Source organism: Anomaloglossus baeobatrachus, chromosome 6, assembly GCF_048569485.1.
Source record: "Anomaloglossus baeobatrachus isolate aAnoBae1 chromosome 6, aAnoBae1.hap1, whole genome shotgun sequence".
In the NCBI taxonomy this organism is placed as follows: Eukaryota; Metazoa; Chordata; class Amphibia; order Anura; family Aromobatidae; genus Anomaloglossus; species Anomaloglossus baeobatrachus.
In genome coordinates, this window is record NC_134358.1 from 131,988,515 (window position 1) to 132,015,910 (window position 27,396).

The 27,396-nt window shown below is 47.4% G+C and overlaps 1 protein-coding gene across 3 annotated transcripts in view; it reads right to left on the reverse strand.

Annotated features, from left to right (window-relative positions):
- The window catches only part of UBXN2B (UBX domain protein 2B), a 101,736-nt gene that overhangs the window by 54,047 nt on the left and 20,293 nt on the right, over positions 1-27,396 (reverse strand). For 2 of the 3 annotated variants that reach the window (XR_012754676.1, XM_075353252.1), the window contains exons 2-5: positions 24,196-24,296; positions 22,831-22,951; positions 8,687-8,779; positions 1,897-2,006 (exon numbers count right to left, since the gene is read on the reverse strand). Coding sequence is in view for 2 of the 3 variants with exons in the window: in XM_075353252.1 (XP_075209367.1) it covers positions 1,897-2,006; positions 8,687-8,779; positions 22,831-22,951; positions 24,196-24,296 (425 nt within the window). In the remaining variant the exon portion in view is untranslated. The remainder of the gene's footprint in view (positions 1-1,896; positions 2,007-8,686; positions 8,780-22,830; positions 22,952-24,195; positions 24,297-27,396) is intronic. The other variant, XM_075353253.1, reaches the window with a different exon arrangement.

Consider the following 27,396-nt stretch of genomic DNA (forward strand, 5'->3'; position numbering starts at 1 on the left):
GTGGCAGCACACATCACTGTGCATGAAGCCGCAGGAGCAAGGAACTTCTCCTTACCTGCCTCCACCGGCAATGCGGAAGGAAGGAGGTGGGCGGGATGTTTACGTCCCACTCATCTCCGCCCCTCCACTTCTATTGGCCGCCTGCCGTGTGACGTCGCTGTGCCGCCACATGACCCGCCCCCTTAGGAAGGAGGCAAGTTGCTGGCCAGAGCGATGTCGCAGGGCAGGTAAGTGCGTGTGAAGCTGCTGTAGCGATAATGTTCGCTACGGCAGCTATCACAAGATATCGCATGTGGACGGGAGCAGGGACTATCGCGCTCGGCATCGCTATCATCGGCTAGCGATGTCGCAGTGTGCAAAGTACCCCTTAGACTGGTAAACTCGCACTATTGTGTAAAGCTCCTGACACACATCAATTATCCATGTGATTTGCTGAGGACAAATATAAAAATAATTGATAACTGATATGTTCTGTTTCCATAAATGTAGAAATCAATTATTTTTTAACTTTCAAAAACTTTACTGGGAGCTCCGTATTGTTCGTATAGACAGTGCAGCAGGGTGTCTGGACTATGGTAGCAGATATGAATGGGAATCAGTTAACAGAAATATCATTATGATCTCTTACGAGTAATGCAGAAGAGCCCCTTCTGGGGATCATGGGGTAACAGGGGCAATCCGAACATACTATAAAGTTATAAAGTACATATCAAGAAAAATTTCTTTACTTCCCCACCATAATATTTGTGGTATCTTAACTCAAGAGATTATATAATCAAAAACAAACAGGAAACAGAGTATATTGTACCAATTATTTCTTTTTTATTTTACAAAAGTCATAAACATTAATTATTCAACACCCATTAAAAACACTAAAAGAAAATCACTTGAAAAAAACAATAATGGAGGAATTTTGACCATTAACCTATTGATAAGACAGGTGAGGGGATACACTGCTCAAAATTATTAGATTTATAAGTAAATTAAAATGTATAAATCGAGCAACACCCCAACACCATCCCCAATAGTGAAATATATTGCACTAATGGAACCAATATATGAGAAGCCTCTGTATAGCACTTTATTAAATACCCAACAAGTCAATTAATTTATAGATTCTATTCCCACTTTTCAGTAAATACTCTGTAAAAATATAAGATGACATAAATATATAGCTAATTAATTATAAAGTAAAAAATAAATAGGAAAATAAAAATATTTTTACAATAATATATAAGGGGTATAAGTATTCAAAATCTCAACAGACAAAAAATTGGCTAATATGAATATATGAGGAGGTCAGCCAGTTTATATATATATATATATATATATATATATATATATATATATATATATATATATATAAGATTCTGGTAAAAAAAACATTACAACTATTTGAGTGAAAATCCTATAGATGTAAAATAGGCAACAAAAATGTACCTATTAAAACAAAGGATATGCCCAGGTTACACCCAATTCTGACATAAGCCAGCTACCTATAACCAGAGGCTCAAATCTCTCAGCATATGAATCAATCCCTGCAATACTTACAGAGTAAAGATTAAAAAAAACACCAAACACCTCAACGCACGTTTCAAGGAAACCTTTTCATCATATTTTCATATTTTATAAATCTAATAATTTTGAGCAGTGTATCCCCCTCACCTGTCTTATCAATAGGTTACTGGTCAAAATTCCTCCATTATTGTTTTTTTCAAGTGATTTTCTTTTGGTGTTTTTACTATCCAATGCAACTCAAATGTGCTTACATTTGCTCACAGCCAGAGCTGATCAGCATGGGTGGAGGACTGACCCGATATCAATGGTCATCACTACCATTTGACCGGGCATTACCTTTAAAGGTAGATTTGTATACAAATTAAAAAAATAAATTACCCTCTTTTTACGGATTCCAGAAACTGAGCATTGACTGGATCTGTGTATGAACGAAGCTCTCCATCGTCTAAACTAAAGCCATTGCTCCATAGTTTGAGAACTATCTGCACCTGCCAAAAATATGATAAAACACTATTAGACGGTGTAAAAAAAATTATAAATTACGTTTTAACTAAAATTCAGAATTAGGCCATGCCGCTGAGAAATATAGCTAGTGCTGTTATAACTTGTACATGGAAACACCACAATGTCTCTATAACAAAGAAAACTACTGTACAATAACTACAGACATGGACGTTTTATTTGCTTTAGTAAATTTGTGGACTTTCACTGTTAGTTTCTCTACATCTAAGTCAAAGTTCATGGTCAATCAGGATCATGGGCATGAGAGCAGAGAGGATTACCAACGTGTTGGCACAGAGACAGGCTAATGCCCTTGAAATGGTCAATCAGCCTTGACATAACAATCAGTGACGCACTAAAATGATAAGAACAGCATGTAATAACACGCATTGCAAGGTAGTAATAAACCATCTGATACTACAGACCGATATTTACACGTAACACTAAAGTAACATCAAAATATATTATTTGCTTCACCAATTAAAAGATAAGTAGCTCATCAGCATGTTACTTATACATATTTTATTGCAGTAGATTGTGCTATTATTTTTCCTTTATTTTATTCTGAAATGTTGGCTGACCTATTAGATGAGGTCTGGCTTCACTGCAGTAAGTTGACATATTTTGTCGGCTGTACACAAGGTCTGGGGCACACTCTTGTATTACGGCAGATCCCCTTTGTACATAGCTGGCATAAGGCTTTGCAAAAATTACTTGGGTATACTGAGGAATACAAAAGAATCAGCGATAGTTTTATTAGGTATGATGGTCAGTGTACTATTACTTAGTTACCTACTGTATTTTTCCTTTTATAAGATGCACCAGATTATAAAACGCATCCCAAATTTAGAGAAAAAACAAAAGGAAAAAGAAAATATGAGGTCCGTCTTATAATCCAGTGGTGTCTTACCGGAGGGGAAGCGGCAGCAGTAGTGGAGCAGGGAGGGTGCTAGAGTAGGGCGATGCTGCCAGCAGTGCAGGGGGTGTCCCAGATGTTCGCTGCGGACGGCGGCACTGAGAGGCTCTGCTACGCAGTGGGCTCAGCTGTGCTGTGGGCTCTGCTGCGCTGCGGGTGGTAAGGCAGGGGCTGCCATCCTGCAAGCCCGCACCGCAGACATTAAGGATGACGGCCCCTTACTCACCGCCTGCAGCGCAGCAGAGCCCACAGCGCACCGTCCGCAGTACAGCCCAGCCTGAAGCATCGCCCCTGCCTGCTGTGACCTCTCTCCAGCACCCCCCGGTAAGCTATATTCAGCTACAAGATCATAATTTTGTTTCTCTCACTGACAGCAATCAATCATATGTACTGTGTAATGGCTGTGTCTGACCATACAGGGACATAGTCTGATCATACCATATCATGAAAACTAAGGAAGCAACTAGACAGATCAGGGATAAAGTTGTGGAGAAGAGTAAGGCAGAGGTAGATTGTAAAAACATATGAAAATCTAAAGAAGCAGCCAAGAAGTCCCTGGTTACTCTGAAGGAGCTACATAGATCTACACTTCAGGTGTAAGATTCTGTCCACAGGACAACTATTAGTAGTATACTCGACAAATCTGGCCTTTATGGAAGAGTGGCAAAAAGAAAATTATTTTTGAAAGCAAGAGATAAGAGGTTCCGTTTGCAGTTGTCAAAAAACACAGCTAGCATGTGGAAGAAGGTGCTCTGGTCAGATGAGACCAAAGAGAACTTTTTAGCGCTAAATGCAAAACGCTGTGTGGCAGAAAACTAACACTGCACATCACCCAGAAAACACCTTCCCCATCATCAAACATGGTGGTGGCAGCATCATGTTGTGGGGATGCTTTTCTTCAGAAGTGACAGGGAAGCTGGTCAGAGTTTATGTAAAGATGGATGGTGCTACATACAAGGCAATCCTGGAGAAAAGCATGTTAAAGGCTGCAAAATATTTGACACTGGGGCAAAGGTTCATCTTCCAGCAGAACAATAAACCTAAACATACGGCAGAGCAGGGCTTATTTTCAGGGTAGGCCATATTCTCGAGGAAACACGGTTGGGGGAAAGTTTACCCAACAAAAAATGCAGACCCCCACCTTCCCAGAAGAATCATACTTACCAGACCCCGGGTGTCTGCGTCGCTCCCAGCTCCTCCAGCAATCTTCGAGGTGCGCTCTCAGCTGGTATGCTCCACGTGGTCCTCCTTTGCTTCTGTCCGACACTCACATATATGAAATCACACACACACACATCAGATTGCACACACAATCGCACACACACTCACCACATCCAGCGATACTGATTGCTTCCGGCCGGCAGGAGGAACCTGGGATGCAGTGCAGTGGAGCACGAGGATATGCAGGGGAACATATAGACTAACTACGTCGGAAAGCATCGATGTGTCCCACCTCAGCTCCTCCATGCATTCCACCGCAGGTCCTCGCGCCCCACTGCACTGCGTCTCCCAGGTTCCTCTGCCAGCCGGAGGCAATCGGTATCCCCGGATGTGGCGAGTGTGTGTGTGCGATCTGATGTGTGATTGTGTGTGCGATCTGATGTGTGATTGTGTGTGCGATCTGATGTGTGATTGTGTGTGCGATCTGATGTGTGATTGTGTGTGCGATCTGATGTGTGATTGTGTGTGCGATCTGATGTGTGTGGGTGTGCGATCTGATGTGTGTGGGTGTGCGATCTGATGTGTGTGGGTGTGCGTTCCACAGCAGGTCCTTGATTCATTCCACTGCAGGTCCTCCCATGTGGCGTCTGATATGATTACAGGGTCTTCGGTCTTTTCTCTTTTGAGGGTGTCTGCTTCCTACAATGAAGGGTTCTGCAGTATTGTTTAACTGTTTTAGTTGCATGGACCCTTTATTATTGACCCGTGACTAGGGCTTATTTTCGGGGTAGGGGTTATATTTAAGCCAAAAATTCCTGCTAGGGTTTATTTTCAGAGTAAGGGGTACTTTGCACGCTGCGACATCGCTAGCGATCTCGTTAGCGATGTGAAATGCTAGATCGCAAGTGCGATCTTTCGAGATCGCACATAGGTCATTTTAAGCATGTGCGATCTCGAAAGATCGCACTTGCGATCTAGCATTTCACATCGCTAACGAGATCGCTAGCGATGTCGCAGCGTGCAAAGTACCCCTTAGTCTTATTTTCGGGGAAACATGGTATCTCCTCACACATTCCCCCACCCCATACTGTCTCCTCACATATCCCCCAAAGTGTCTCCTCAAAATTCCCCCTTTACTGTCTTTTTACACATTGTTCCCCTGCTCATGCTGTGTCCTCACTCACATTTCCCCTCCTGCCATGCCCATAGTGCTGTGTCTTCACACATTCACCTCTCCCCTGCTCATACATCTCCCCCCATCTTTAGATACTGCTTCCTCACACATTTTCCCTGGCCCATGTCCATACTATCTCTTGTCAAAGTTACCTTGCCGCCTATCATGTCCTCTGCGGCGCAGTAGAGCTGCCAGCAGCGTCACCAACTGATGTGATCGTGCTGGTGATGTTGTCCTGACCCAGAAGTATCAGCAGTCAGGGCTTCAATTGTCCTTGCTCCTTAAAAACGCAAGTACAATTGAATGCTAGGAGCCAAGGTTTTACATGTTCTCTTTCGGAGAATGACCAAATAAGGCAGGAAAATGCAACTGCTTGGGGGGACACCTTTGACTACTGCATCAGGTAGCCAAGTGGTGCCCTATTGCCGACCATGCCCAGGGCAAGTGCCACGTCTCTCACCTGAGATACACTACTGCAGATAAGTCTCGATGTGGAAATAAAAGGCAAAGTGTTCTAAGGAGATACAACAACTTTGTAATTGCTTTTCAAAAAAAAACCAAACAAACAACATTTTGCTGTGCAACGTGTCTATAATGTTCTTTACTTGAGAGATATGCAAAAAAGATACAAATCTGTAAGAGCTCCTCAAAGTTCTGATTGTTCTCTGTGCTCTCCTCCCTTCTCTCAATATTAAAGGTAACTTGTACACAGATCTCCATGTCTGGAGATAGGGGAAAGCATTTACAGTCTCAGAAAAGGCAGGAAAAAGCAGGCTATAGAAAACAAGGGAAGCACATTTTAACATTCAGGCTATGTGCCCATGTAGCGTATTTTCATGCAGTTACGCTGCGATCTGCACCGCAGCGTAACTGCATGCGTCCTGCGTCCCCAGCACAATCTATGAAGATTGTGCCTAACCCATGCCCACGTGGCGTATTAGAACGCAGCGATTCAGCTGCTGCCAAATCGCTGCGTTCTAAAAAGTGACATGTCCCTTCTTTCGTGCGCTTTGCATGCTGTCTATAGGGAGAGGCAGCATGCAGAGCGCACGAATTCTGCAGGCACCAGGCGCTTCAGAATGGAGCTTTTCAGCTACGCTCTGAAGCGGACCTTGTACGTTGCGGTGCAGAGCGCACACGTGGGCACATAACCTCAGTGACACATATGTCCTGATTAAGTACAAGGGAGTAAGGCAGATATAAGATGTAAAGTTTGGAAAAAAAAGATCCGTACATTCCTTGACCAAGAATCTGCAAAAACACTAGTCCATGCCCTTATTATCTCCCGGCTCGACTATTGCAACCTCCTGCTCTCCCCTCCCTTCTAACACTCCAATCTATCTTACGCTCTGCTGCCCGACTAATCCACCTGTCCCCCCGCTATTCCCTGGCCTCTCTTCTCTGCCAATCTCTTCACTGGCTTCCCATTGACCAGTTCAAAATACTAACCATGACATAGAAAGCCATCCACAACCTGTCTCCTCCATACATCTGTGACCTAGTCTCCGTGTACCTACCTGCACACAACCTCCAATCTTCACCAGGTCTCCTTCTCTCCTGCTCCCTTATCTCCTCTTCCCACAATCGCATACAAGATTTCTCCCTTGCCTCTCCCATACCTTCAAAAGGAACCTGAAGACCCACCTCTTCCGATAAGAATACAACCTGCAATCTCCCCTCAGTCCACTATACCGCTCCACGACCAGCTTTACTCTCACCTACTGTATCTTCGCCCATCCCCTGTAGACTATGAGCCCTCGCGGGCAGGGTCCTCTCTCCTCCTGTACCAGTCTATGCCTTGTATTGTTCATGATTATTATACTTGTCTATGTATGTCTTCCCCTTTTTCACATGTAAAGCGCCAAGGAATAAATGGCGCTATAATAATAAATAATAATATTTATGTTGCTATGAGAGAACACACTCGAATATTGTTTAAGGAATGGGATGAAGATTAGGACGGGGCCACACGGGGCACTAGTGTGATCTTAGCATGACACTCGGCTCACGCTGGCAGTATAGCAGAGCCGAGTGTCATGCGAGTATCCCTGCGACTGAGGTCCGACTGTGCGAGCGGACCTCAGCTGCGGGGAGCGGGCTGGCTCTGATGAGGGGCGGACCAGTGCTGCGGAGGGGAGGGATTTATCTCCCTCTCTCCTCTGTAGCCAGCTATTGCGATTCTCGCTCTGCACGCGCGGTACACCGGTGTACCGCGAGTGCAGTGCGATTTTCCTCTCGCCCCATACACTTGAATGGGTGCGAGAGAAAAGGCCCCGTCACACACAGAGATAAATCTTTGGCAGATCTGTGGTTGCAGTGAAATCATGGACATATTGTTCCATTTGTACACAGCCACAAACCTGGCACTGATTGTCCACAATTTCACTGCAACCACAGATCTGCCGCAGATTTATCTCTATGTGTGACAGGTCCTAAAGAGTCTCGCATTACAATCGCAGCATGCTGCGATTGTTTTCTCGGTCCGATTGGGGCTGAGAAAATAATTACTCATGTGCGCTGTCACACAGGCTAGAATTGGTCTGAGTGGAATGCGATGTTTTGCCTTAGGCCTTAGGGGTACTTTGCACGCTGCAACATCGCTAGCCGATGCTAGCGATGCCGAACGTGATAGTACCTGCCCCTGACGCAGCTGCGATATCTTGTGATTGCTGCCGTACCGAACATTATCGCTACGGCAGCTTCACATGCACTCACCTGCCCTGCGACGTCGCTCTGGCCGGCGAACAGCCTCCTTCCTAAGGGGGCGGGTCGTGCGGCGTAACAGCGACGTCACACTGAAGGCGGCCAATAGAAGCGGAGGGGCGGAGATGAGCGGGACGTAAACATTCCGCCCACCTCCTTCCTTCCACATAGCGGGCGTGAGCCGCGGTGACGCAGGTAAGCTGATGTCCCTCGCTCCTGCGGCTTCACACATAGCGATGTGTGCTGCCGTAGGGAACGAGGAACAACATCGTACCGTCGCTGCAGGTAAATTATGAAAATGCCGGACACTACACTGATGATACAATTACGACGCTTTTGCACTCTTTAATCGTATCACAAAGGATTTGCACACTACGATATCAACAGCGACACCGGATGTGCGTCACTTTCGATTTGACCCCACCGAGATCGCAGCTGCGATGTTGTAGTGTGCAAAGTACCCCTTACAGTGCACTTACTTACAAACCTACTCTTTCCTACTCAGATGCTACGCTTTTTAAAACCATGTCTTTAAAATGTCAGCTAAATCATAACCCTCAACTTGATCTTAAAATCATAACAAAAGTGCATACTGCCAGGACATAATATTCATGTTCTCTGCAGTTAAAAGCTTTAACTTGTCGTAAAGGGGTTCTTCACTTTGTATAGTCTTTTAAAATAGTGTTTTAAAATCATAAGATGAAACCACTTACATCAGGTCCTCCAGGAAAGAGCTCATCCCCATGAATGTATTCAGATTGTCTTATTGATGAATCACCCAGAATGTAACCACCACCGGAAAAAGACTAGAAAAAAAAGACAACAACCATTCATACACCTTTGTCTTCCAGTAATAACTTCATTCTACGAGTACAAACCCTAGTATGCCTGTCATGGTATTTTTAGCAAGCAGTTGTGGCAACTATCTATCAGGTGCACCCGATACTGTGGGCCTCATACTGCAGAAGTACCAAGACTGAATTTCAGTACAGTACAGCCACTAAGAAACATAATCCAAAAAGATGATCCAGCATTAGAAAAGCCTAATTTTATTAGAACATTAAGAATTATGTACCAAAAAAAGGGCACATTTGTGGGTTATGCATTTACATGTGTTGTCTCTTAATCATAACCTGATCATAACCTTACGATTAAAAGGTCAACTGCAAATATGACTTTTTTCTGTACTCTCTTTGTACATAACTATTAAGGTTCTGACAAAATGAGCCATTTATAGTGCTGGATCATATTTTTGGATTGGACTCATTCTTCGGTGTTGATCCGGAGCACTTTAACACGTGAGCTGGTATTCCATTTTCATTGCTAAGAAACCTACAGAGCTGTGCGTGCTGAAAGGGAAGATCAGCTGACTGGTCCGTGAGATGGACCACCACTGATCTGACAATAATGGCCTATCCTGTGGTTCTGTATGACCCCTATAACATGTGGTATGTCATCAACACAAAAAATATAACATGAATAATGTAAAGGAGATGCTATACAAAACATGCCTGCAGAATGATGAAAACTGCAGAAACACTACATACAGTGCCTACAAGTAGTATTCAACCCCCTGCAGATTTAGCAGGTTTACACATTCGGAATTAACTTGGCATTGTGACATTTGGACTGTAGATCAGCCTGGAAGTGTGAAATGCACTGCAGCAAAAGAAGGGAATTTTGTTTACTTACCGTAAATTCCTTTTCTTCTAGCTCCAATTGGGAGACCCAGACAATTGACAATTGGGGTGTATAGCTTCTGCCTCCGGAGGCCACACAAAGTATTACACTTAAAAGTGTAAACCCCTCCCCTCTGCCTATACACCCCCCCGTGCATCACGGGCTCCTCAGTTTTGGTGCAAAAGCAGAAGGAGGAAACTTATAAATTGGTCTAAGGTAAATTCAATCCGAAAGATGTTCGGAGAACTGAAAACCATGAACCAAGAACAATTCAACATGAACAACATGTGTACACAAAAGAACAACAGCCCGAAGGGAACAGGGGCGGGTGCTGGGTCTCCCAATTGGAGCTAGAAGAAAAGGAATTTACGGTAAGTAAACAAAATTCCCTTCTTCTTTGTCGCTCCATTGGGAGACCCAGACAATTGGGACGTCCAAAAGCAGTCCCTGGGTGGGTAAAAGAATACCTCGGTAAAAGAGCCGTAAAACGGCCCCTTCCTACAGGTGGGCCACCGCCGCCTGAAGGACTCGCCTACCTAGGCTGGCATCTGCCGAAGCGTAGGTATGCACCTGATAGTGTTTCGTGAAAGTGTGCAGACTCGACCAGGTAGCCGCCTGACACACCTGCTGAGCCGTAGCCTGGTGCCGCAATGCCCAGGACGCACCCACGGCTCTGGTAGAATGGGCTTTCAGCCCTGAAGGAACCGGAAGCCCAGAAGAACGGTAGGCTTCAAGAATTGGTTCCTTGATCCACCGAGCCAAGGTTGACTTGGAAGCCTGCGACCCTTTACGCTGGCCAGCGACAAGGACAAAGAGCGCGTCCGAGCGGCGCAGGGGCGCCGTACGAGAAATGTAGATTCTGAGTGCTCTCACAAGATCTAACAAGTGCAAATCCTTTTCACATTGGTGAACTGGATGAGGGCAAAAAGAAGGTAAGGAGATATCCTGATTGAGATGAAAAGGGGATACCACCTTAGGGAGAAATTCCGGAACCGGACGCAGAACCACCTTGTCCTGGTGAAACACCAGGAAGGGGGCTTTGCATGACAGTGCAGCTAGCTCAGATACTCTCCGAAGTGATGTGACTGCCACTAGGAAGACCACCTTCTGCGAAAGGCGTGAAAGAGAAATATCCCTCATTGGCTCGAAAGGTGGTTTCTGAAGGGCCGTTAGCACCCTGTTCAGATCCCAGGGTTCTAGCGGACGCTTGTAAGGAGGGACTATGTGGCAAACCCCCTGCAGGAACGTGCGTACCTGCGGAAGCCTGGCTAGATGCTTTTGAAAAAACACAGAGAGCGCCGAGACTTGTCCCTTAAGAGAGCCGAGAGACAAACCCTTTTCCATTCCGGATTGAAGGAAGGATAGAAAAGTGGGCAAGGCAAATGGCCAGGGAGTAAAACCCTGATCAGAGCACCAGGATAAGAAGATCCTCCACGTCCTGTGGTAGATCTTGGCGGACGTTGGTTTCCTGGCCTGTCTCATAGTGGCAATGACCTCTTGAGATAACCCTGAAGACGCTAGGATCCAGGACTCAATGGCCACACAGTCAGGTTGAGGGCCGCAGAATTCAGATGGAAAAATGGCCCTTGAGACAGCAAGTCTGGTCGGTCTGGTAGTGCCCACGGTTGACCCACCGTGAGATGCCACAGATCCGGGTACCACGACTTCCTCGGCCAGTCTGGGGCGACGAGGATGGCGCGGCGGCAGTCGGACCTGATCTTGCGTAACACTCTGGGCAGCAGTGCCAGAGGAGGAAAGACATAAGGCAGTCGAAACTGCGACCAATCCTAACTAAGGCGTCTGCCGCCAGAGCTCTGTGATCTTGAGACCGTGCCATGAATGCCGGGACCTTGTTGTTGTGCCGGGACGCCATTAGGTCAACGTCCGGCTTCCCCCAGCGGCAACAGATCTCTTGAAACACGTCCGGGTGAAGGGACCATTCCCCTGCGTCCATGCCCTGGCGACTGAGAAAGTCTGCTTCCCAGTTTTCTACGCCCGGGATGTGAACTGCGGAGATGGTGGAGGCTGTGGCTTCCACCCACAGCAGAATCCGCCGCACTTCCTGGAAGGCTTGCCGACTGCGTGTGCCTCCTTGGTGGTTGATGTATGCCACCGCCGTGGCGTTGTCCGACTGAATTCGGATCTGCCTGCCTTCCAGCCACGGCTGGAACGCTTTTAGGGCTAGATACACTGCCCTTATCTCCAGAACATTGATCTGAAGGGAGGACTCTGGCTGAGTCCAGGTACCCTGAGCCCTGTGGTGGAGGAAGACCGCTCCCCACCCTGACAGACTCGCGTCCGTCGTGACCACAGCCCAGGATGGGGGCAGGAATGATTTCCCCTTCGACAAAGAAGTAGGGAGAAGCCACCACTGAAGGGAGGCCTTGGCTGCCCGAGAAAGGGAGACGTTCCTGTCGAGGGACGTCGACTTCCTGTCCCATTTGCGGAGAATGTCCCATTGAAGTGGACGCAGATGAAACTGCGCAAATGGAACTGCCTCCATTGCTGCCACCATCTTCCCTAGGAAGTGCATGAGGCGCCTCAAGGGGTGCGACTGGGCTCCAAGGAGAGATTGCACCCCTGTCCGTAGTGAACGCTGTTTGTCCAGCGGAAGTTTCACTATCGCTGAGAGAGTATGAAACTCCATCCCAAGATATGTCAGCGATTGGGTCGGTGTCAATTTTGACTTTGGGAAATTGATGATCCACCCGAATGTCTGGAGAGTCTCCAGAGCAATGTTCAGGCTGTGTTGGCATGCCACCCGAGAGGGGGCCTTGACAAGAAGATCGTCTAAGTAAGGGATCACCCAGTGTCCCTGAGAGTGTAGGACTGCTACCACTGTTGCCATGACCTTGGTGAAGACCCGTGGGGCTGTCGCCAGGCCGAAAGGCAGTGCCACGAACTGAAGCTGTTCGTCCCCGATGGCGAAACGCAGGAAGCGCTGATGCTCTGGTGCAATCGGCACGTGGAGATAAGCATCCCTGATGTCGATTGATGCTAGGAAGTCTCCTTGGGACATCGAGGCGATGACGGAGCGGAGAGATTCCATCCGGAACCGCCTGGTTTTCACGTGTCTGTTGAGCAGTTTGAGGTCCAGAACGGGATGGAAAGATCCGTCCTTTTTTGGCACCACAAACAAGTTGGAGTAAAAACCGTGGCCCCATTGCTGAAGGGGGACAGGGATCACCACTCCTTCTGCCTTCAGAGTGCTCACCGCCTGAAGAAGAGCCTCGGCTCGCTCGGGGGGCGGAGATGTTCTGAAGAAACGAGTCGGAGGACGAGAGCTGAACTCTATCCTGTAACCGTGAGACAGAATGTCTCTCACCCATCGGTCTTGGACATGTGGCAACCAGGCGTCGCAAAAGCGGGAGAGCCTGCCACCGACCGAGGATGCGGTTTGGGGAGACCGAAAGTCATGAGGAGGCCGCCTTGGTAGCGGTTCCTCCGGAGGTCTTTTTAGGACGTGACTTAGACCGCCATGAATCAGAGTTCCTCTGACCCTTCTGTGGCCTGTTGGACGAGGAGAATTGAGACCTGGCTGAGGGCCGAAAGGACCGAAACCTCGGTTGTATCTTCCGTTGCTGAGGTCTGTTTGGTTTGGACTGGGGTAAGGACGAGTCCTTTCCCTTGGATTGTTTAATGATTTCATCCAATTGCTCGCCAAACAGGCGGTCGCCAGAAAATGGCAAACCGGTCAAGAACTTTTTGGAAGCAGAGTCTGCCTTCCATTCACGTAGCCACATGGCCCTGCGGACTGCCACTGAATTGGCGGAAGCTACCGCCGTACGGCTCGCAGAGTCCAGGACAGCATTCATGGCGTAGGACGCAAACGCCGACGCCTGAGAGGTTAAGGACACAACCTGCGGAGTAGCGGCACGTGTGACTGCATTAATCTCAGACTAACAAGCTGAGATAGCTTGGAGTGCCCATACGGCTGCGAATGCCGGAGCAAAGGACGCGCCTATGGCTTCATAGATGGATTTCATCAGGAGCTCTATCTGCCTTTCAGTGGCATCCTTGAGTGATGAGCCATCTGCCACCGCAACTATGGATCTAGCCGCCAGTCTAGAAACTGGAGGATCCACCTTGGGACACTGAGCCCAACCCTTGACTACGTCAGGGGGGGAAGGGATAACGTGTGTCATTAAGACGCTTAGTAAAGCGCTTATCCGGAAAAGCTCGGTGTTTCTGGACTGTATCTCTGAAGTTGGAGTGATCAAGAAACGCACTCCGTGTACGTTTGGGAAACCTAAATTGGAATTTCTCCTGCTGAGAAGCTGACTCCTCAATCGGAGGAGCTGGAGGAGAAAGTTCTAACACCTGATTGATGGACGCTATAAGGTCGTTTACTATGGCGTCCCCTTCAGGTGTATCAAGGTTGAGAGCGGCGTCAGGATCAGAGCCCTGATCTGCCACCTCCGCTTCATCCTCCAGAGAGTCCTCATGCTGTGACCCTGAGCAGTGTGATGAAGTCAAGGGAAGTTCCCAGCGAGCCCGCTTAGCCGGTCTGGGACTGCGGTCCGTGTCGGAGTCCTCACCATGGGACCTATGAGTCGCCCCAGGAGCACTTTGCTGCGCCGACCGAGGGGGGTCTGAGAGCAATGATTCAACAGTGCCCGGGGCCTGTGTTACCGGTCTGGACTGCAAAGCTTCTAGTATCTTAGCAGACCATCTATCCATAGACTCAGAAAGTTTGTCAGCGAATGCTGCAAACTCTGTCCCTGTCACCTGGACAGTGGCAACAGGTGGTTCCACCTGGGCCGAGGGTCCCACCGGTGGCTGAGGCTCCGGCTGAGTGAGTGTCACAGGGGCCGAGCATTGCACACAATGAGGGTAGGTGGAACCTGCAGGTAGCATAGCCGCACATGAGGTACAGGTTGCAAAATAGGCCTGTGCCTTGGCACCCTTGCTTTTTGCGGACGACATGCTGTTGTCTCCTCTTAGAGCAATCAGTGAGGGTATATAGCCAAAAGCAAATAGTGCGGCCGTACAGAGTAAATGTATACAATATAAGCATATAAATATACACTACGGCACCCAGGGGGGCCAGCACCTAGTAACAGGTGCGGCTTACCGACCGCCCTCAGCGGTTGTGTGACCACCAGATTCCCTGCCTGGGCCTCCCAGAGCTGTGGAGCTTGGTGTTGTGTCCCCTCTGAAGTTCTCCAGCGTCAGAAGTGCTGATAGGAATGGCTGCCAGCGTTCTGAGAGGAGGAGGGAGCCGTGGGCGTGCCTCAGAAAGTGCGGGAATCTGGTGCCCCACGGTGCTCAGTGAGGGGGGAGGAGGATACTAAGTATGCTCCAGCCCTCAGCGCTGACGTCCAGTGCAGCGTCCCGCCCTTACCCCTGACTGGCAGGCCCGGGGGCGGGATTATGCGGTACTAGGCCGCAAAAGCCGAGGACTAAAGTTATAAGCGCGGCCGGCAAACAAGCGCGGTCAGCGCGGTAGTCCCGGCGCACAAACACACCCAGCAGCTGCTGTAGCGTCCATTACACAGGCGCTCTATGCGCCGTCCCCAAGGGGACACAGAGTACCTCAGAGTAGCAGGGCCCTGTCCCTGATGATACCCGGCTCCTGTCCAGCAGATTCCCCCAGGGGCTGCGGAGGGAGCCCGGTCCCAGTGCATGGTGACCGGTTAGGATCCCACTTCACCCAGAGCCCCTAAGGGATGGGGAAGGAAAACAGCATGTGGCTCCAGCCTTTGTACCCGCAATGGGTACCTCGACCTTAACAGCACCGCCGACCAGAGTGGGGTGAGAAGGGAGCATGCCGGGGGCCCTGTTATGGGCCCTCTTTTCTTCCATCCGATATAGTCAGCAGCTGCTGCTGACTAAATTGTGGAGCTTGCGTGCATGTGTCTGCCTCCTTCAACACAAAGCAAAAAACTGAGGAGCCCGTGATGCACGGGGGGGTGTATAGGCAGAGGGGAGGGGTTTACACTTTTAAGTGTAATACTTTGTGTGGCCTCCGGAGGCAGAAGCTATACACCCCAATTGTCAATTGTCTGGGTCTCCCAATGGAGCGACAAAGAAAAGAATGTTATTTCTTTTTTTTTTTTTTTTTATTCAAAGGGTCATTTATTATTCAACCCCTCAAACCACCAGAATTCTGTTTGGTTCCCCTAAAGTATTAAGAAGTATTTCAGGCACAAAGAACAATGAGCTTCACATGTTTGGATTAATTATCTCTTTTTCCAGCCTTTTCTGACTAATTAAGACCCTCCCCAAACTTGTGAACAGCACTCATACTTGGTCAACATGGGAAAGACAAAGGAGCATTCCAAGGCCATCAGAGACAAGATCATGGAGGGTCACAAGGCTGGCAAGGGGTACAAAACCCTTTCCAAGGAGTTGGGCCTACCTGTCTCCACTGTTGGGAGCAACATCCGGAAGTGGAAGCCTTATGGAACTACTGTTAGCCTTCCACGGCCTGGACAGCCTTTGAAAGTTTCCACCCGTGCCGAGGCCAGGCTTGTCCGAAGAGTCAAGGCTAACCCAAGGACAACAAGGAAGGAGCTCAGGGAAGATCTCATGGCAGTGGGGACATTAGTTTCAGTCAATACCATAAGTAACGTACTCCACCGCAATGGTCTCCGTTCCAGACGAGCCCGTAAGGTACCTTTACTTTCAAAGCGTCATGTCAAGGCTCGTCTACAGTTTGCTCATGATCACTTGGAGGACTCTGAGACAGACTGGTTCAAGGTTCTCTGGTCTGATGAGACCAAGATCGAGATCTTTGGTGCCAACCACACACGTGACGTTTGGAGACTGGATGGCACTGCATACGACCCCAAGAATACCATCCCTACAGTCAAGCATGGTGGTGGCAGCATCATGCTGTGGGGAAGGGGCCTGGCCATCTGGTCCGCATCCATGGGAAGATGGATAACACGGCCTACTGGAGATTTTGGCCAAGAACCTCCGCTCCTCCATCAAGGATCTTAAGATGGGTTATCATTTCATCTTCCAACAAGACAACGATCCAAAGCACACAGCCAAGAAAACCAAGGCCTGGTTCAAGGGGGGAAAAATCAAGGTGTTGCAGTGGCCTAGTCAGTCTCCTGACCTTAACCCAATTGAAAACTTGTGGAAGGAGCTCAAGATTAAAGTCCACATGAGACACCCAAAGAACCTAGATAACTTGGAGAAGATCTGCATGGAGGAGTGGGCCAAGATAACTCCAGAGACCTGTGCCGGCCTGATCAGGTCTTATAAAAGACGATTATTAGCTGTAATTGCAAACAAGGGTTATTCCACAAAATATTAAATCTAGGGGTTGAATAATAATTGACCCACACTTTTATGTTGAAAATTTATTAAAATTTAACTGAGCAACATAACTTGTTGGTTTGTAAGATTTATGCATCTGTTAATAAATCCTGCTCTTGTTTGAAGTTTGCAGGCTCTAACTTATTTGCATCTTATCAAACCTGCTAAATCTGCAGGGGGTTGAATACTACTTGTAGGCACTGTACAAGAATTTAAAGGGGCAGTGGATTTTGTCCTTATCTTGACAAATGTGTTGGGGTAATGATTTTGTAGCATTTCTCCTTTGTGAAGTGCAGCTTAGGCTACATTCACACTTCCGTTGTTTTAAATCTGTCAGGTCCATCGTTGCGACGCAACAACAGATCCATCGTTTTTTAGATGTCAACTGACGCAACGGATGTGTTATTTCACAGGATTCCGTTCACAGGAATCCTGTGAAAAAACTGATCCGTTGCATCCGTTACATCCACTGTGCGTTTGTTTTTTGACGGATCCGTCGTGATCCGTTTGTGTTTGGGACAGCCCAATGGGTGTGCCAAACATGCTGGGCATGCTCAGTAGAGCATGACGGAATCCAGCACTGTGTGACGGGTTACGGCCGAATCCAGCACCATAGACAGCTATTATAGCTTTTGACGGATTGTGGCGTAATTCTGCGGAGTGCGTTTTTTTGCCGCTCCAAAAAAGTTACATTGTGTGTTCATACCGCCCGACGGTCATTCCACGACTGATCCGTCGCACGGCGGATGCAACGCAAGGCCATCCGTCGCAATCCATCATCAATTCAAATCTATGGGGAAAAAACGGATTCCTGCAAAATATTTATTTTTTTAGTCCAGCCTTCTTTACAGACTGCACACTCCTCTGCATGGCTATTAATTGAGTAGTAAGTGACCAGCCCTGTCCTTCAGCCTCCGTCAACTGAGAAACAACCTCTCTATGTGGTGACATGTCCCTCCATCAGCTGTCATGTAAAGGACTTTGCAGTCAGTGACGGAGCCTGTACTTACTGTATAAGCAGGTGGTGCTTCATAATGGTAACGAACCTGGAATATACATTAGTGTTACAAAATCACGTCCCTTACATACCTGCTAAAATAAAGATATAGTGGATAGAGCGGTGAAGCTGATGGATGCCATTTAATACATTTCTCTAAAAGTGAAATTTGGGACAACCCCCTGGTGGAATTAGATGGTAATTTCCACTACAGGATTTTTGGTGATTACCTTGTCGTTCTGATGGAGCACAAGGCCCAGTCAATAAGGGCTCGTGCACACTCGCACCCAGCCTGGGTATATGACTATACCCGCCTCAACACATGTTTTTATGATTTGAAGTAAAGATTCTCCTCCTCAGTATGGTTACGGTGATACCAAACATGTCCAATTTTTTAATTAATTTTAGTGGTGAAAAAAAATTGGGGATGTTGTGTTGCCATATTCCAAGACCCGTAACATTTTCAATTTTAGGGTGATAGAGCTGTGCAATGGCTTATTTTTTGCGGGGCAAGACAATGTTTTTATAGATAGCATATTGGGATAGATATGATGTTTTGATAATTGGTTACAGCATTTTTTCTGGTATTGCCACGACCAAACAAAACCTTTAATTTTGGAGTTCTTGAATTTTTTTTGTTTACATTGTTTAGTGATCGGGTTCATTATTTTCATATTTTGCTAGAGACTGTTTTCAAAGTGCTGATACCACTTATATGAATTTTTAACAATTTTTATTATCTTTATTTTTAGTATTTTTAATGGGGCAAAAGGAGGATGATTTGAACTTTTATGTTTTTTAGATTTTTAAAACTGTTTTTTTTTTTTAGTTTTTACTGTTCATAATAATCCCCTTAGGGAATTTGAAGCTATGATTATCCAATTGCTTGTGCTATATACAGCAATGCCACAGCATTGCTGTATATAGTAATATTAACAGTCTCCTTTGAAGCCTCGAGCACGAAAGTCTTCAGCAGATCCCTGGCTGTTATAGCAACCAATCAACAACCCGTTATCAAGACACAGACGTACTGATGCACACTCAGAATGCCCCCCCTCCACCCCCGTGCTGGCGTGTATTAAATCCTGCTGTCACAGAGTTTGACAGCTGGATTTAACAAGTTAACGACTGCATGCAGAGCTCTGCTCCACCTGTGATTGTTAGAGGCAGGTCCTGGCTGTAACACGCAGCCATCACCTGCCAAGTATGGGGTGTGCTCATCTCATGAGTCCACTCCGTACACCCGCTTTCTACTTCTTGTGCCGTACATATTCGGCGGATGTCAAGAAGGGGTTAAATAAAAATAAAAACAAAATTTTCATAACATCTCAAATTATTCAGTATAAAGTTTGAGATCCAGATGAAGAAATCCGTACACTTATACACCTTGGCTGCTATCAATAAGGTTATTAATGGTTGTCTGAAGAATGTCCTGCCAAACAAATCATCAAGATCCGCAGTTGGCAGCTCCTTTTACAATTGCAGACCAATGATGTCCTCTATGTGCTCAATGGGAGGCAAGTTCAGAGGCACTGCAGTCAATGGTAGCATGTTAACGACACTTCGGCTGCTCACAATAACACGTGCAATATGTAGCCTGATGATGTTGGGACAATTTGTAGAAATGATTGTACCATTTCACCATGACTTTTTCTTCTTGGTGTTGAAATTTTAAAGGGAACCAACCAGCAGGATTTTCATATATAAAGTAAAGCCAGTGCTATACTGGCACTAGGATGCCGAATGTAACCATACCTTTTGTTCAGAGATTGCATGCTTTATTTCAGAAGTAAGTGCAAGTAAAGGTCCAGCAATGCACTTGTGACGCTCCTAGACTATCAGGTCGTCATAGGGTACTGCATGACCTTTCTCTTTAGTGCAGTATTCAAATCCCTCATGGTTCTGGGTCCCCATCTTACAGTGCTGCCTCCAACAGCAAATCAAATCCTAGAGACACCCTGCACCACAACCACCAGACACACCAGTGGGTGTCTTGAGTGGAATAGGGTCGCCCACCTAGGGGTCTGAGAGGGAAGGTGATGAGTGTCAGTTGAGTTGAGAGTGGAGTGAAGTGGAGGAGGTTGGGAGTAGTGTCTCCCAGGAGAAGCTACCTAGGTTGCAGACAGTGGTCTGGACCTAGAGGAGTCGGACCCCTGGTCGCAGGGGATTGAGGCAAGGTGCCTGGACCTGTTAAAGAGAACAATCAGCAGCCTGGTCCTATCACCGGTCCGGGACCGAAGGCACGACAGGGTAAACGGACCCTAAGTCGAGGAGAAGCTTCAGGCAACCCAGCAATTAACCTGCGGAGAGCGGAGCCTTTATGGTCTGTTCCCACTAGCTCCAGAATCGGGGCACTAGCGCAACGAGGGGGATAGGGCCTTCCATACAAGCAGCCCACTGAAATCCCAAGCGTGAGCTCTGAGAGCAGCCTCCCACACTTAGCCACAGTGGGGACTGGGGCCCAGCAAGTTCCAGACTACTGGGCCACTATGGTGAATTTAAACTTTGTGCCAGGAGGCAGGTCACGGATCACCAGCCAGCACTGCAGGGGACGGGACCCGGATGAGCTCCTCTTGAGAGGCAGCGGCACCCAGAGACTTGGTTTACCCGGTTGTCAGCATCTGCTTATTGGCTGAGTGAGTACCTGAGTGATTTCCCCTTCACGGCACCCAGTAGCACCATTCAGAGTCCCGGGGCCTACCCCTACCCATGGAAGGTAAGGACACCTTACTGCCCCACTCCATCACCCCGGGTACTCCCAACGGCAACGGCGGTACTCCCAGTTACCGCACACCACGGGTGGCGTCACAAACTATAATTCCCCTGTAAAAAGCCCCTTTTAATTTAGAGTGTGGCCCCTAAGCCCCCGGGTCCGGAGACCCTCGAGCCACGAATGGACACTACCCCCGGATCCGAGCGGTTTGATCCGCTGCTGGGGCGGCGCACACTACTATTTGATTGACAGGTGCAACAGGGGTGGGAATATGTGGGTCGGCTTTAGTTATCTATTTGTGCCCCTGTCTGTCTTCCTCCACTGGAATTAATGTGTATGATGGTGACAGGGGGAGGAAGGCAAAAACAGCAGGCAGCCAGGGGCAAGAATAGATAGCAAGACCCGAGCCACATATTCCCACCCCTGTTGCATGATTCAGCATCCTAGCATAGGATAGCATAAGGTTGGAGCTGTGAAACAGATTTCAGTAATTAGTAACTTATTGGGCTGTGTGTTGTTGTTTCCATATGTGCCGCCCCTGTGCCAGCAGCCGAGCTGCTCGGATCCGGATCCGCGGTGGCTCGAGGGTCTCTGGACCCGGGGGTCGTGGGGCCACTCAAATGAAGGGGGTATTTACAGGGGGATGTAGTAGAGTTCGTGATGCCTCCCGTGGTATGTGGTAATTAGGAGTACCACTGCTACACTGCTACAGTAGGGATGATGAAATGGGGCAGCCAGGTGTCGTGACCCTCCATGAGTAGGGGGGATACCCCGGGGCTCGGTGATGGTGGGGGAGTTCTGTTGGATGCAAAGGGGTTACTTGCGTACTCACTCAGTCCATTAAGCTGACACCGACAACTGGATAAACCAAAGTTCTGGATACCGCTGCTGCTGAGAGGAGCTAGTTCGAGCCCCGTCCCCAATGGTGCTGCCTGGTAATCCGTAACCTGCCTCCTGGCACTAAGTTTACTTCTCTGTTGGTCCCAGTAGTGTGAAACCTGCCGGGTCCCACTCCCCACTATGGCTAAGTGTGGGAGCTTGCTCTCAGGGTTCACGCTTGGGATTTTCTGGACCGTTTTCAGTGGAAAATCCTATCCCCCTCGTTGCGCTAGTACCCCGATTTTGAAGCGGGTGGAGAGCGGATCTTGAAGGCTCCGTTCTCGTCAGGTAAATTGTCGGGTTCCCTGAAGCTACTCCCCGACCTAGGGTCCACGTACCCCGTCGTGCCTTGGTCCCAGCCCGGTGAAGGTGCAAGGCCGCCAGCTGTCCTCCTCGACAGATCCGTGCCCCATGCCCCGATCCCCTGCGACCGGGGGTCCAGCTTCTCTAGGCCCAGACCACCATCTACCACCTAGATAGCTTACTAGGAGCCCTGCTCCTGACCTCCTCTCTCTTTCACTTCCAAAACACAACTCTCTACTTCTGACACTCCTAATCTCCCTTTTCCAACCCCCCCGGTGGGCGACTCTATTCCACTCAAGCCGTCAACTGGTGTGTCTGGTGGGTGTGGTGAAGAGTGTACCTAGGATTTGATTAGCTGATGTAGGCAACACCATATAGTTAGGGACCAATAACCAAGAAGGAGGTGGATACTGCACGGAGGGCAGATTGTGCAATACCTTGTGACGACCTGATAGTCCAGGGGCGTCACACATACAATCAGAGTTTTATCACCAGCGCTGGGGTCCTGGGTTCAAATCCCACCAAGGACACCATCTGCAAGGAGTTTGTATGTTCTCCCCGTGTTTGCGTGGGTTTCCTCCGGGTTCTCCGGTTTCCTCCCACACTCAAAAAAAACCCAAACATACTGATAGGGACTTTAGATTGTGATCCCCAATGGGGACAGTGTTGCCATTGTATGTAAAGTGCTGTTGAATTAATAGCGCTATATTAATGAATAAATATTATATATTATATTATCAGTGCCTGGACAAAATGCATGGTATATGAGCTGTTGTTGGACCACGTCCCTTCCTGCGATAAGAAGTTCACTGTCGATAAGTATTGTACACAGAAAGATGGTGTGGGCAGGTTTAACTTTCTGAGCTCTGCTACATCTAGAAACTTTGTCACAACTGCTGCACCCAGTACACTAAGAGTTACACCACTGAAATCAGGGTCTCTTTTCCATCTGAATGCTGCAGTCAGATGAGGTTGCAGAAACCAGCTGACAGATTCCCATTAAGCAATAGACATACCCTTGGTTTAAAGAGTTCCTCTGACATTTTACTTGCTTCTTCTACAGGGATTGCTCCATGTTCCTTTGCTTCCTTAAATAGCTCATTTACGATCTTACTGGGAGAATGAAATCTAGAATAACTAATAAAGAAAAAAAAACACAATGTTATCATTCAATTGATCTATATTATAACATATTTAAAAATATATAACTGTAATATGATATATAATCCTAACTGTACAGGGACATGGTCTGATGATACCACATCTCCTGGGCAGGGGAGAAAGTTAAAAAAAAAGTATAAAAGCATTACACCACGAGATCGCAAATAATTATTTCTTTGAAATAAAACATTTTTTAAAAACAAATAGGGCAATGTTTTACCTCACAAAAAGAATCAGTTGTGATCCCGTGCTGTAATGTCTGTATACTTTTTTACATCCTCCCCGGCACATGACCTCTGGTATGATCAGATCATGTCCCTGTACCGTCAGACACCTCCATTACACAGTACAGAGCAGGAGCACATAGATAAGATTATCGCAGCACAGGAACATTTTTATTAAAAACATCCAATTGTGGAAATTATTATTATTCCAAGATCTATTGATTAAAATTAACTTTGTTAGTGGGAAAAATTCTTTGAGTCAGTGCATTGAATCTGTTTGGGTAAGGTGCCACCTACTGGCATTGTAAAGAAACAAACATCCACCCTAACAATGTCTACAATTTCAGTAAAGTTTCAAAAGAAATTTTAAAAAGGGTTTTCCCACAATTGACAGAATGATAAATCTCTTGATTTACTTGACTCCGCCACTCAAAGTCCATGTGACTGACGGAGACGGTCATGTAAAGAGCTTGGTGGTTTCAGTCAGCACTGCAGACAATGACTGGCGCAGCTGAACCTTTGCTCGACCGTCACCTTCCTGTCTCCTCGCCTCGTTACGGTCATACAGTGATGAGCAATGCAGATTTCAGATCGCGGCTCTCCTAACACGTCTGTTATAGTAAATTCTTGCATTACCTGTGATATAATTTTCATAGAGCTCTGCGTTATTCTACCTTTTTATTTGGAATATTTCTGCACAACTCGGTGTTACCATCCCCCCATACTAAAGAAGTATGTCACTGCACAGTTACCACTGGCAGGCGGACTATGTCGGAGTATGATAGGACACAACCCCCGAACTGGTAAATGTTGCCAATTTCTTTATACAATTCCAGGAGGAATAACAGAGGAACGTCCCCACACAGTTATAAGAAAAGATGTTCCAGAATTGATATTTTGATGGTAGATGCAAGTAGACACTAAGCAGGCAGGTCAGAAGGGCCGGCATGTCCTCTTTACATGCACATATGCAAATCATTTCTTCATTGCCCCTACCATTCAAGAGAATCCTCCTGGCTATTCTCCAAGGACACATGTCTGTCAGATTCTGACTGTTGCTCTCCGTATCCATCCTCACATAAACGTTCCAATGCCAGCTACACAAAAGACAGAAGAATCAAAACAGCAAGGGCCAAACACAGCACGAACCCCGATTGTCACCCAAACAATGAATATGAGCATTCAGAAGATGCCAAAGAAGGCCAGTCTGTATCTCCTGTAGATCAGCATGGAAGGCTGAGAACACCGGCAATGTGTCAGCCATCACACCTCTCAGGTACGTTTAGCTGAATCCATGGAGCCCAGAACGTTTCCAGATCCCATAGGTAGCATTAACAATTTCTAACGCTGGAAATACCGGAAAACAAGGGGTTAGGCTGCTTTCACACTATGTTTTTTTAGCATGCGTCATGAACGTTTTTTTCCTGCAAAAGCAGATCCTGTTTTTGCAAAGAAAAACGCATGTGTTATTTTACAGGATCCTGCCACTTGACGTTTATGGGCGGGCATTGGAGTCATGTGATCGGGAGTGAGGGGAACTGAACGTGACAGACTGGAAATTCAGACCCAGCTGGGGGCAAAAGAGAGAGGGAGAGAGAAGAGAGAGGGAGAGAGAGAGGAGAGAGAGAGGAGAGAAGGGAGAGGAGAAGAGAGGGAGAGAGAGAGGAGAGAAGGAGAGAGGAGAAGAGAGAGGGAGAGAGAGAGGAGAGGAGGAGAGAGGAGAAGAGAGAGGGAGAGAGAGAGGAGAGGAGGAGAGAGGAAAAGAGAGAGGGAGAGAGAGAGGGAGAGAGAGAGGAGGAGAAGAGAGAAAGAGAGAGGGAGAGAGAGAGGAGAGGAGGAGAGAGGAAAAGAGAGAGGGAGAGAGAGAGGGAGAGAGAGAGGAGGAGAAGAGAGAAAGAGAGAGGGAGAGAGAGAGGAGAGGAGGAGAGAGGAGAAGAGAGAGGAAGAGAGGGAGAGAGAAAGGAGAGGAGGAGAGAGGAAAAGAGAGAGGGAGAGAGAAGAGAGAGGGAGAGAGAGAGGAGAGAGAGAGGAGAGAAGGGAGAGGAGAAGAGAGAGGGAGGGAGAGAGAGAGAGGAGAGGAGAGAGGAGAAGAGAGGAGAGAAGGAGAGAGGAGAAGAGAGAGGGAGAGAGAGAGGAGAGGAGGAGAGAGGAGAAGAGAGAGGGAGAGAGAGAGGGAGAGAGAGAGAGGAGGAGAAGAGAGAGGAAGAGAGAGGGAGAGAGAGAGGAGAGGAGGAGAGAGGAGAAGAGAGAGGGAGAGAGAGAGGAGAGAGAGAGGAGAGGAGGAGAGAGGAAAAGAGAGAGGGAGAGAGAGGAGGAGAAGAGAGAGGAAGAGAGAGGGAGAGAGAGAGAGGAGAGGAGGAGAGAGGAGAAGAGAGAGGGAGAGAGAGAGGAGAGAGAGAGGAGAGGAGGAGAGAGGAAAAGAGAGAGGGAGAGAGAGGAGGAGAAGAGAGAGGAAGAGAGAGAGAGAGAGAGAGAGAGAGAGAGGAGAGAAGGAGAGAGGAGAAGAGAGAGGGAGAGAGAGAGGAGAGAGAGAGGAGAGGAGGAGAGAGGAAAAGAGAGAGGGAGAGAGAGAGGGAGAGAGAGAGGAGGAGAAGAGAGAGGAAGAGAGAGGGAGAGAGAGAGAGGAGAGGAGGAGAGAGGAGAAAAGAGAGGGCGAGAAAGGGGGAGAGAGGGGGAGAGTGGGGGAACGAGAGAGGGAGAGAGATGAGAGAGGAGAGACTGTGATCACGCCAGGCTGGTTTCTGGCCAAGCAGGATCCTGTCTATCAGCATGTCAGCGTTCACATGCGTTTGCATGCTGTTTAGTCAGGATCCAGCAATTTGCAGTATTTGGACGCAGCTCAAAAACGCTACAAGCAGCGTTTTTAAAAAAGTTAAAAAACTGCAAGTCGCTGGATCCTCACTATAACGCACACAAACGCAGGTGAACGCATGTTGACGCGAGTCCATTGCAAATGCATTGAAATGAAAACGCATTTGCACTGGATCCGTTTTTGTGTTAAAAAACGTTCAGGACGCATGTTAAAAAAACGTAGTATGAAAGCAGCCTAAATTACACATTCGCTTACAGCTAAATGGGAGAAGTTGTAAACCGCCCAGGCCAAAAACTAATACTCTAGCAGGATGCAGCTAAACCCCCACTAAGTGGAGACATCACAGGTGCAGGAGAAGCAAATCACACACACACTTCCAAAACAGAGAGGAGGCAATTGCTAGATGATAAAACTGCACATTGATGGCTTGCATAGAGCGCTGTTCACACATGCAGATGCACAAACACAATCCCGCAGCCTATTAGGTGACGCCCATACTATTAGATCAGTCAGGCTGCCAAGCCGTACTCCATCTGTGCACCATGCAGGGACAGGACTCTAATATTCTCTAATAATATTTGTATTGTGGCCATAATACCAAATAAAACCTCATATTTTTTGTACAGGATGCAGCCAGGTCCCTTTCTGTTAGGCTTTGCATATTAGCGTTCCTCTCCCTGTATGGTGCACAGATGGAGTACGGCTTGGCAGCCCACCTGATCTAATAATATGGGCGTCACCTAATGGGCTGCGGGCTTGTGTTTGTGAATCTGAATGTGTGAACAGTGCTCTATGCAAGCCATCAGTGTGCAGTTTTATCATCCAGCAATCGCCCCCTCCATGTTTTGGAAGTGTGTGTGATTTGCTCCTCCTGTACCTGTGATGCCTCCACTTAGTGGGGGCTTATTAGCTGCATCCTGCTAGAGTATTAGTTTTTGGCCTGGGCAATTTACAACTTCTGCCCATCTTTGCTGTAAGTAAATGCTTAATTTTTGGAGGATATTCATTCCTCTTTATGTTGTTATTTTGTAATTACACATTCAGTCCAAATTTAAAAAACAGGTACAGCAAAAAACATTGTTTATCATGTGACAATGGCAGCCATCAATGGATGGCATATTTAAAGGGAACGAGTCAACTTTCCCAATTGCCCAAACCGCTTCAATGTCTTTACTGTTCGAACCCCTTATGAACTTCCCAACAAGCCTCTTTTTGTAGTTTATGGCTTTTGAGTCTCCATGAAATCAATTTTATAACTGAGCTTGAGATATGCTAATGAGTGGGTGACTAATCGTTGGGCCTGTTTTTCCTTGACTAATCATGTTATCCGGGCCATAGAGGTGTGAGTGACATGAATTGCAAGAGTGGCGTCACCTCTCTACAAA